General features: G+C 34.0%; 1 protein-coding gene across 1 annotated transcript; it reads left to right on the forward strand.

Annotated features, from left to right (window-relative positions):
- The first annotated feature begins 2,800 nt into the window (after positions 1–2,800).
- On the forward strand, positions 2,801–3,648 carry LOC110105048 (probable calcium-binding protein CML36). Its single transcript, XM_020834405.2, has one exon. It carries the CDS (start codon positions 2,958–2,960, stop codon positions 3,528–3,530), a length of 573 nt encoding a protein of 190 aa, XP_020690064.1. The 5' UTR covers positions 2,801–2,957; the 3' UTR covers positions 3,531–3,648.
- Positions 3,649–11,981: the final 8,333 nt, after the last annotated feature.

Raw genomic sequence — 11,981 nt, forward strand, 5'->3', positions numbered from 1 at the left:
TATATATATATATATATGGAAATTTACATATATACCACTTTATACCATTCTATTTATATATCCATCACTCAAAATTTTAATATTACATTTATACCATCTTATATGTAATATTAAAATTTTAGATGTTAGATATATAAATATGTATTTATGTAATATGATGTTAATTTTAATTTATAATTTGGAAATTGGGTCACCAGCAGAATATTCTTATGCTCTTCCTATATAGTTAAACATTTTAATAATTCTTACAGCATAAGTACGTTGCCTGCCTTTATTTTCTCATTCCACCTTATTTAAATATTATTTTCGCCCTTATTTTGAAGAAAAAGACGGTGGAATGGGCTTGCAGCGATTCCCAAAAGGATTCAATAGGTGGCAAGTGCGGGCCCCACGGGCAATGCGCTGGCTGATTTTTGAGTTGCTCTAATCAATATTTTGTTTTTTGGGTAAAACTAATGCAATATTTTAAATCTGAATCGGTCGCAAAATCGATTTGTCGACCAACCGTAGGTAGATATGGTCGACGAACCCGACCGGTCCAACGAAATGTTTAAAAGAATTTAAATTGTTTCTTAATTTAAATATGTTTTTATATATTTTGAAGTAATAAATATATGTAGAATCAAGTATAATATAATTAACTAAATTGAATTGTTTAAATTGTGCCCTAAAGCATACAAGCCTATTGAGAAATCAATTATATCATATAATCGAGCCTTGTGAGACATAGGTTGAACAACTTCTCTTAGATGCTGTCGTATTGTACTCAGGTGATGGCTAGTTTTCAAGTGTGCGCAATTAATTATCTAAAAAATCAAGTTAAGCCAAGTCAGCTCCTTTCATGTTAAGTTGGTCAAGTTGGCATCTGCTCAAAAGGAACTCGCCAAACTTATAAATTATCTGATCTTGATTGGAGAGTATGATCTATCAAGTGTATGGCTTCCTTAGCAAATCAGTGATTTCTTGAGCGACTGAAATAAGTTGGCTTCCTTTAGCAACCCAACGACTTCGATAAGTTGGTGGTTTATTTAGGGGCTTGTCAAGTAAGTCGACATAAGTTAGCAATCTAGATTAGCCAATCACCTGTTCGGCTTGAGTTTGGCTATTGTGTTCAATAAGGACTATGGCATGAGCATGTGGCTCTATAGCGTCGTGTTGGAGCACTGCAGACTGAAACCAATTATCATTGTTGTTCATTATCCCGCGACCACCATTGATTGACTTTAGACACCTTTATGGCTTATTTTTTAAAATGAATGACCGTTATAATTATCAACCAGTGCTAATGTATGTTGCTGCCATTGATTGAAGCAGACAACCATTGCTGCTCATCCTCAAACGACCAATGCACCCGATTTATCGCCACTCATATTAACCTTTATTTGTAATTATTATCACCATATTTCAACCATCAATAGCCTGTCAATGCACGTGGTTACTAATTTTTTGAAATAGCTTCTCATCATTACTATCGACCAAGGATGATGTCTGCTCCCCACAATTTTAACTATTCATATCATCACCCTCTCATATTCTCGACCATCAACAAATCCAATTTTCATGCCATGCAATTCTTTTTTTTTTTTTTTAATATTTAAATCTTACTTGATACACCATCAAAAAATTCGCATGTTATGCATGAATCTCTAGGTAATCTTTGAATCATAAACTTTTAGAATTAAATCCAGGATCATTTGACCTCTGATTTTAACAAACTTATAGTCGAACTGAACGTCTCAATGAGATGAATCTATCAACACTACAAATAATCGGATCCGACTACCGATGAGCTCAAATCATGCACTTAAATTAATTTTGAAAAAATTTTAACACTAATTTATAGATAAAACAACAACAACCAATTTTAGCATGCTTATAATCAAATAAAGTAACTCAACAAAACCAATCTAATGAAACCAATATCACTCGATCTGACATCATTAAGGCAGTTAGACATTTGGTAAGCAATATATGTTCAAAAGGGACCAATATGAGTTGTATGATTGACTACTCTGAATTCAAATGAAATTTATCAAAATGCCCATATCATAAAATCTATAAATAGAGCTCCATTCTCTATAAAGGGAAAGGTTGAAGAGCTGAGATATTTAAATAACTCTAATGTATTTTACGACTATTACCATCGACGACCGACACCAGCAATTTCCAACCCCATCGTCAAACTTCTACCAATATTTAATCCTACTATTATGTTTTAACTGTTCGTTTATAAACATGACTTCTATAACCCCTAGAAAGGAAAATGAAAAAATGTATTATAATTACTCCCATTTTTTCAATTGTGATGAAGGAATAATTTTTGTATTTTCTACTCAATAGTATATTTTTGTCGTTAGGGAATTCTCTATGATTTTTCTATTTTACGAGTTTTCGCTTAAACAATTCTCGTATTTTATAACTTTTTTGTGCATGCAATATTTCTTGTCAAAAATTAAGATATAAAACCCATGCTCCACTTCTATAAATTATTTATCATCTATTCAAATATTTACATAAACTAAGTAATGTCAAATATGGAGTCAATTACGGATTAATATTTTTCAAAAAAATAAATATTACGGATTCAGTACAGCTAATAACGTACGCGCAAAAGATTTTCACACAATTAGAAGCTCAACGGGAAAGTCCAGTAAAGCAAGTAATTAAACCCAACGGCTAATTTTTTTTTTGGAAATTTATCCAACGGTCAATTCTCGATAATAAAATTTCCCAACAGATCACCGGAAAAGCTGAGCATAGTATTAATACAATAAATAGTAATAATAAAAATTAAAAAATCCTTCTCCTGCGAAGCTTCCTCGAAGCTCACCGCCGAACTTCCCCTCACGCCCTTTAATTCCCCCACCTCCTCCCTCTCTCTCTGCAATTACCAAAGCTTTTCTTCTTGTTCTTCGCCTTCACTTTTCCCTTCTTATCTTTCTCATCTCATCAAAGTGATGAAGCTCATCAAAATTGGATCCTTCTTCTCAAAGATCTCTAAATCGAAGAAAAGAGCCCGGATCGAATCCCCCTCCTTCGGATCCATCGCTACCGCCTCTTCCTCGGAAGAAACCCTGACCCCGAAATCCGTTCTACCCATCGCCGTCGACGACCTATTCAGTGTCTTCGATCGCGACGGCGACGGCAAAATCACGAGGCGCGAGCTCGAGGCTGTGCTTAAACGGCTGGGCCCACACGATCCGCCGACAGAGGAGGAGCTCGCCTCCATGGTGGCGGAGATCGATCGCGACGGCGATGGTTGCATCAGTTTGGATGAGCTCGAGGTCATCGTCCCTGCGGCGCTCGGTGAACCCGTCGCCGGCGACGAGCTCCGCGATGTGTTCGCTGTCTTTGATGCCGATGGCGATGGAAAGATCTCGGCAGAGGAGCTTCTTGGTGTTTTTATAGCTCTCGGAGACGGCGAATGCACGATCGATGATTGTCGCCGGATGATCGTCGGCGTCGATACCGACGGCGATGGTTTTGTTTGTTTTGGGGATTTCGAACGGATGATGGATGCAAAGAGATGAGGGTGGATGGACGGTTGTGATTGGGTTGTACCGAATCTTGTAATTAGAAAGATGTTTGTAGACTTGTGGTAAGAATGGTCAACTTTTGAATTAGTAAAAAGAAGTTTTATTTGAAGAATTTGGGATCGTTCCGTTCAACGGTTGGAACTTTAAAAGACGTGCCGCTGAAAGAATTGATTATTGGACCCTCTAATTAAATAATTATTTCAAATAAAAATATTTTTAAGGGCATTTGCCTCAAATTTATTAAATCAGAATAAATTTTAATTATTATATTTATTTAAAAACTATTATAATATATTATTAATTTATTTTTTTTTATAATAATTTCAAATATAAAAAACTAAATTTTATATTGTGCTCATCTATAAAAAAAATCTAATGATTAGACTAAAAATCTTAGGATTAATTTGTGATAGTTTTATACTGTTTTATTTTTTTATATTGTAATCATATTTTTGTTATTTTTAAAAAAAATTGACGAAAATTATTTTTTTATAATGATTTCTTTTATACTCAGTTTTTTTATCACCAAGAATTATTATTTTATTTTATATTGAAAAATAATTTTATCCTTTAGAGAGAGAGAGTGAGTGAAAACGGATGGGTAGAAATACTCTTTACTTCTTTAGGTTAGAAGATGCAGCAAACATGCTAGTTGTTAATAACACAATTGCTTGGATGGAAAAAGATAGATTAAAAATTTCTTAACTTTAATAAATTATATTGGTGGACAAAGAAAGAACAAAATTTAGAAAAAATATTGAGAATAATAAAAAAATTAATAATTTTAGTTTAATTTATTTATTGAATTTCATATTTAATTAAGTTTTATAAAATTGGTGCAATTGCCCCCCTTTGGCTTTAGCTAGACATGGTTATTTAAAGCTCTGTTTGGAATAAATTTTTTATTGCTTTCTAAATTAACTTTTCAGTTCAAAAATGTATTGAAAGCAATAAAAAATCAGTGGTCTAAAGTTGTCTCAAATGAAGCCTAAATTTTTCTATAAATTTGGTCATGCCGCAAGCGTGATCGAAATACATTGGATGAATGTCACACGCACGTCTGTGTTAACATACTCTTTTATGACAGAGTATTGGTGCATCATAAATTATAAAATAAAAAGTAAAACGTTTGAAATTTTCTTAACTGAACAAATTTTGACGTCAAATCTGTTGATGACTAATGAAATTTCTATCGACAAGCTACTAATTATTTTATATTTATTTTCCATCGATGTTTCGTCGTAAGTCCATTAAATTTTTTTAATAAAAATAATTCAAATTTCACCAAAAATTTTTATAGTGAAATCACGTTAGTACCCATTCTTCTTCAAAATAGTGCAAATAAGGTTACACTTCTACCACATTTTTGTAGTTTTTAATGACATTTTTTAGAGTGTAATTATTGAAGATTTGGCTAAGAGCTTTGTGACTAAAAATAGCACATTTAGCTATATTTTTACAACTATAAGGATTAAAAAAATTTTAGTTACATCATTAATAGTCTTATTTCATTAAAAAAATCACAATAATATATATATATCAAACAATTTTGTCACAATTCTATTTGTATTCTATCACTATGGTTGTTGCGTCCTGGAATATTCGCGGCGATAGAGACATAGTTTAGTGTTTTAGCATTGTACGAAGATCCATCACACAAGCAAATAAGAGAGAGGGTGTAGAATTCATAAGAGACCAAAGTTTTTACGTGGAAACCCCTGAATAGGGGGAAAACCACGAGGTCTAGCCAAATTTGAATGAATCCACTAGTATTTGCAGTCGATTACAAATGAGGCCCTTCATTGGGAGAAGGTCTTGGCTTGATGGTACAAATCTACATCATATAGAGTGCATTACATGGTGGGAGTTACAATATAGACATGTTTGCTTAGTCGGCACGACCATAGTTGATCGAATAGAGGTTGGAAAGACCATTGTCTGGTGATGGAGATCGGAAGGACTATAGTATGCAGGAGACCGGGGTCAGAAATGTCATTGTCTGGCGATGTTGCTCGAAAGGTCCGTAGTATGCAACGAAGGTCAGAAGAAGACAGTGGTTCGAAAGATCGTAGTTGATCGAAGACCAGGGATAGAAAGACTATTGTAGTAGAGCGGTACTCTAGTAGAACTCTGGGCATCAGGTGGTGGTCTAGTGGTGCAACAACGTCAAGTAGTGGTCCGGCGGAAGTCTGGGCCTCAGGTGGTGTTCCAATAGAACTCCAGGCGCCAGGTGGTGGTCCGACGGAAGTCCGTACTTCAGGTGGTGGTATGGCAGAACTATGGGGATCAGGTGGTGGTCCAGCGAAGGCGGGGCCTCAAGCGGTGGTCCGGCATAACACCGGGCGCCAAGTGGTGGTCCGGCGAAAGTCCAGATCTTAAGTGGTGGTCCAGTGGAGGTGAGGGCCTCAAGTGGTGGTCTGACAGAACAACGATGTCAGACGGTGGTCCGACGGAATTCTAAGTCTCTGGTGGTGGTCCGACAGAAGTTCAGACCTCAAGTGGTGGTCCACCAGAGGTGAGGGCCTCAAATAGTGGTCTAGCGGAGCAACAATGTCAAGCGGTGGTCCGACAGAAGTCCGGGCCTCAGGTGGTGGTCCGGAAGAACTCCGAGCATCAGGTGGTGGTCCGGTGGAAGTCCAGGCCTCAGGTGGTGGTCCGGCAGAGCAAAGACGTTAGGTGATGGTCCGATAGAAGTCCGGGCCTCCGGTGGTGTCTTGGTGGAGCACAGGGCCTCAAGTGGTGGTCTTGCGGAGCAACGACATCAGGCGGTGGTCCGGTAAAAGTTTGGGCCTCAAGTGCTGGTCCAGTAGAGGTGAGGGCCTCAGGTGGTGGTCCGACGAAGGAGAGGGCCTCAAGTGGTGGTCCGGTGAACTCTGGCGGTGGTCGAGGACCTCAGGTGGTGGTCCGGCGAGACTCCAACGGTGGTCGAGGAGGAGCTTCTTCCTTCTCTTCTTGTTTCCTCTTCTTCCTTGGATTCCCTCTCAAGAGAAATGAGGGGTCTATTTATATATTTATGGAGTGGCATGACCTTAAATATGTGAGAGATCAAGGGCAAATGGGGAGTGGTTGCATGGACGGTCGATATTGAATCCCTTGATTATGGACTATTCGTCAGACATTTAAAGGTCTTAGTGATGTCAAAATTTGGCAATCTTGGGCTCGTTGGATTTGTATCGTCGAGCCTCTCTATTTGACTATAATCACGTAATGTTTGGAAACTGTTTGGTAATCCAAATTGTGGTTCAAACCTTCCAACAACAGTTTGGATCCTTGATTTGGACTTATTTGGGCTCGGATTGAGTCGAATTTGGTGTCGTTAGGTTCGTATTTCCGAGAGGTTTAGTTTGACTGTAAGTTTGCTGAAATCGGAGTTCGGATAGTCCCAATTTTAATTTTAGAAGTTTACAACTTGATTTTGCATCGAGATTCGTTCCCGATCAAGATAATTTTTTGATAACGTATCAATCGTGATATACATTATATCATAATATTAGACCTAAAAATTATTGAATTGACTTTGTGATTAGTGTTGTATATTAAGAGTTTGTGTTACACTAATCTTAAATAAAATGCAATAATTTCTAAATCCTTCATAATATAATATGCATTAGAATATTCTGACATAATTTTTTCCTCATAAAATGAAAAAAAAAAAATTATTGTAGAATAGGCTTTGAAGTCATTCTATTTGTTTTGAGGTTAGTGTTATATACAAACATTTTATAGTATATAATTCTCACCACTAATCCAAAAGCTTCTAAATCCATCCTAATTGTAATCTTTCATAAGAAAACAATAATTTCTTATAATGAAAATCTCTGCTCCATTTGGAATTAACTAATGAGATTCTTAGAGGTATTTAGTGTTTTTAGCATGGAGATGTTGTCATAGTGTGACTTGTGGAGGAAGGCATAAGGGAGGGTGATCAGAAGAAAAGCTATAATACCAAAAATTGAATATTGGTAGAAATAAGACTTAATCATTTAAATATTTCAAAATGTTTGAATTGTTCATTCAAAGATTAAGAATATATAAATATGTTATTCGGCGGGCAACAGAGGTTGAAAAGATCGTTGTTACGCAACATAGGTTGGAAGGACAGTATTTGGCGGGCGACGAAGGTTGGAAGGCCGTAATCGGGTGAGAGTGGTCGAAAAGACCATAGTCGGCGGGCTACGGAGGTCGAAAAAGCCGTAGTCAACGGACAACGAAGGTTAGAAAGACTATAGTCAGGTGAGGGTGATCAGAAGGATCATAGTCGGATGGAGATGAAGATCGGAAAGACCGTTGTTTGGAGATAAAAGTCGGAAGGATCATAGTCGGTGTGTGACAGTGGTCAGAAAGATCGTTGTCAGGCGACAAAGGTTAGAAAGATCATAGTCGGGTGAGGGTGATCGGAAGGACCATAATCAGTGGGTGACGTAGGTCGGAAAGATCGTTATCAGACGACAGAGGTTGAAAGGACAGTAGTTGGTGGGTGATAGCGATCATAAAGACAGTTGTCAATTAGAACTCCATCAATAATTGGAAGATAAGTGGAAGTTAGAAGTTAGTTGGTGATCGAGTGTAAATCCGATGAAAGTTGGAGGTCTGATAGAACTCCGACGTCAATCGGTGGTTCGATAGATATCTGGTGTGAATTGGGGGTCCGACGGAAGTTCGGGTGTCAGTTGGTGGTCTGATGGAAATTCAACATCAGTTGGTTGTCTGGCAAAAATTCAGCGTTAGTTGGTGGTCCGACGGAAGTCCGAGTAATGATCGAGGAGGAGTGGCAAGAGAGAATCTCAGATTCCTTCTCTTCCTCCCGGACCCCTCTTTTGAGAAGTGAGGATTCTATTTATAGATTTCTGAGAGTGGCATTACCCATAAATAGGAGGAAGATTAATGGTAAATTGTGTGTGGTTTGGATGGACGACCGATGTATAATCCCTTGATCGTGGACTTTTTATTGGGCATTTGAATGTTTTAATGATATCAAAATTTGGCGATCTTAGGCTCATTGTCATTTTCTTGTCAAGTCGTTCGATTCCACTATAAGCATGCCATTTTTAAAACTGTTTGGTAATCCAAATTATGATTTGAGCCTCCTAAATGTGCTTCGGGCCTTTGATTTGGACTCATTAGGGCTCTGATTGAGTCAAATTTGGTGTCGTTGGATTCGTATTTCCGAGACGTTCAATTCAACTATAAGTTTGTTGAAATCGAAGTTCAGATGGTTCCGGATTTAATTTTCGAAGTTTCCAACTTTATTTTGCCTCGAGGTTCTTGCATGATCAAGAGAATTTTATTGTGATATATCAAGCTTAATTTATTTATTGAATTACATATTTAGTTAAAATTTATAAAATTATAACTTAATTATTCATGATATAATTATTTAAAGTTTTATTTGGGATAGTTTTTTACTATTTTTTAAAAGCAACTTTCTAGTTCAAAGATTTGTTGAAAGCAGAAAAAAAAAGTGGCCAAAAAGTTGTCCCAAACAAAGTCTAAATTTTTATATAAATTTGTTCACTCCACAAGCATGTTCGAAATACATTGGACAAATGTCACACACATGTCTCTATTAACATACTCTTTTATGACAGAATATTGATGCATCATAAATTATAAACAAACAGTACTAAAACGTCGATGAAAATTTCATAACTGAACAAATTTTGACATCAAATCCCTTGATGACTAATGAAATTTCTATCAACAAGCTACTAATTATTTTATATTTATTTTCCATCGTAAGTCCATCGAAATTTCTAAATAAAAAAAATTAAAAATTTTACCAAAATTTCTTATATTAAAATCACATTAGTACCCATACTTCTTCCAAATAGCGCAAATAAGGTCTTCTACCACATTTTTGTAGTTTTTTATGACATTTTTTAGAGTGTAATTATTGAAGATGTGGCTAAGAGCCTTTGTGGCTAAAAATTAGCACATTTAGCTATATTTTTACAACTATAATTATTAAAAAAAAAATTAGGTATATCTTCAATAGTCTTATTTCATCCAAAAAAATTCACAATAATTCTTATATATTTTTTGCTTATTAAAAAATTTTGTCACAATTCTATTGGTATTCTATCATTATCGTGAGATAGATTAATTATATCATGATATCATACATAAAAATTACTGAATTGACTTTGAGATTAGTGATGTATATCAAGAGTTTATTTTACACTAATCTTAAAGCAAATGCAATAATTTATAAATCCATCATAATATAATCTGCATTAGAATATGCTTACGTAATTTTTTCCTCATAGAATAAAAAAAAATTACCGTTGAATAGGCTTTGAATTGAAGCCATATACTATATTTGCTTTGAGATTAGTATTATATATAAGCAATTTATATTGTATTAATCTCACTATTAATCCAATATCTTTTAAATCCATCCTAATTGTAATATTTCATAAGAAAACAATAATTTCTTATAATGAAAATCTCTATTCCATTTGGAATTAACTAATGAGATTCTTAGAGGTATATAGAGGTTTAAGCATGGAGGTGTTGTGATTATGTAACTTGTGGAGGAAGGCATAAGGGAGGGTGATAAAAAAAAATCTAATAATATTAAAAATTGAATATTGGTAGAAATAAGACTTAATCATTTAAATATTTCAAAATGTTTGAAATGTTCATTCAAAGATTGAGAATATATCAATATGATATTTATATACACAATATTTTATTATGATTATGAGGTGAAAATGTTAATCATAATATTTTAAAATTTTCATGAAGCATTTCTTATGCCAAATGGCAGTATATTTCATTCACAATGCCTGAAGGGAAATAAAAATTATGTAATTTTATATTATTTTTTTATTTGAATTTGTTAATAATTAGTTTACAAATTAAATTTTGCGAAGATAATTACTTCATATAAGTAATTTAAAAGATATTTCTTATTATTTGGAATTGGATACAAAACAGGAGAAAGAACATATTATGGTTTGACATATTTGTCTATAGTGGTTTTTATATTTAAATAAGAATTATACTAAAAGTAAAATTAATAATCAATTTAAAATAGAAATTAAAATTAATAATTAATTAAAAATGAAAATGAAAAAATATAATTAATTTAACCATTTTTTTAAAGGAAATATATTGATAAAAATAACGGTTACATCATATGAAGACAAAGACAACTAAGAAAGCAAAGATAAAGCAGAGGAATACAATAAAAGATCGGGCTCAGCAAACGGCCAAGACTTCCAGCATCCCTGGAGCCTCGCACGGACCATCCAGTAAGGTGGAAAACGAACACCGACCCGAGAGCCACACCATTCTTGTGTTGATAATTAATTTAACCATGAAAATTAAAAATATGATATTAAAATTAATAATTAACTAAAATTAATTATTAAATTTATAATTAATTTTAAAAATTGCTAAAATTACTATTTAATTAAAATAAAATTTTAAAATAAATAAATTTTAAATAATAATATTAAAATTTTAATCATTTTCTTTAAATTAGGAAATATTTAATATCAATTTTAATCATTTTTTTAAATTATTTGAATAGTTAATTTTAAATCATTTTAATTAATTATTTAAAATCTGCTGGAAACATGGGTTCTATGGAGTTCCTCTCTCTTTTCTCTCTCTTCTCTTCTCTTCTTCCCTTCCTTAGCTCCATCCTCGACAAGAAAACAAAATAAGGGAGAGGGGTAGGAGAGCATAGCGCTGCATTTTCATTCTAGAATTATTATATAAAAGAGAGCATCAACATCGTTGTGTCAAATTTTAGTGTCCAAACACTGCAAAACCAAAGCCACTGCACTAAAAAAGCACAGCGTTGCTCATATGCAATTTTTTTATTTTTTTATTTTAAAGTATATATTTTCAAATTATTACAGTGCTTGTTGAGGATACTTCAAGGTATTTTACCATCCATAGGTATCATGACCATGCCATAAAAGAATGTTTCCACCTATAGTGCCTTATGGAGGAGCTCAAGATAAGAAAGTTGAAGGAAACTTGTTTTACATATTTTCAAGTTATTATAGTGCTTGCTTGGTTATTACATTCATTGGTATTTTGAAGACCAATGCTAGATTAAACTCTCGATTCTTAAAAGATATGTTGTCATAATTTTTAAGGTTAAAAGTAAGGTTTTTTACTACCTAACTTTCTTTCAATCAATAAAATTTCCAAAACAACCTCATGAAATTCTTATGATTGCAACCAAGGAGTACAAGATAAAGGAGTTACTCTCCTCTTCTCAATCTCTCTTATTTCGCTTTCATTCTTGACTTAAAATAACACCTAAAAATCCTAATCTCACTAGCTTAGACATTCAAAGCTTTTTTCAAGAAATATCTCATCTTAGATAAAAATCACACTGAATTTGCTAAGCATTAGAAATGAATTCATTATATAGAATTTATCTATAAAATATAATTTTTAAGACAATACTTATCCAACCCTAGT

Source organism: Dendrobium catenatum, unplaced genomic scaffold (genome assembly GCF_001605985.2).
Source record: "Dendrobium catenatum unplaced genomic scaffold, ASM160598v2 fragScaff_scaffold_313, whole genome shotgun sequence".
Classification (NCBI taxonomy): Eukaryota; Viridiplantae; Streptophyta; class Magnoliopsida; order Asparagales; family Orchidaceae; genus Dendrobium; species Dendrobium catenatum.

What these genes read in the sequence shown, in the direction of transcription:
- LOC110105048 (XM_020834405.2), top strand. Translation starts at nt 2,958, where the DNA reads ATGAAGCTCATCAAAATTGGATCCTTCTTCTCAAAGATCTCTAAATCG.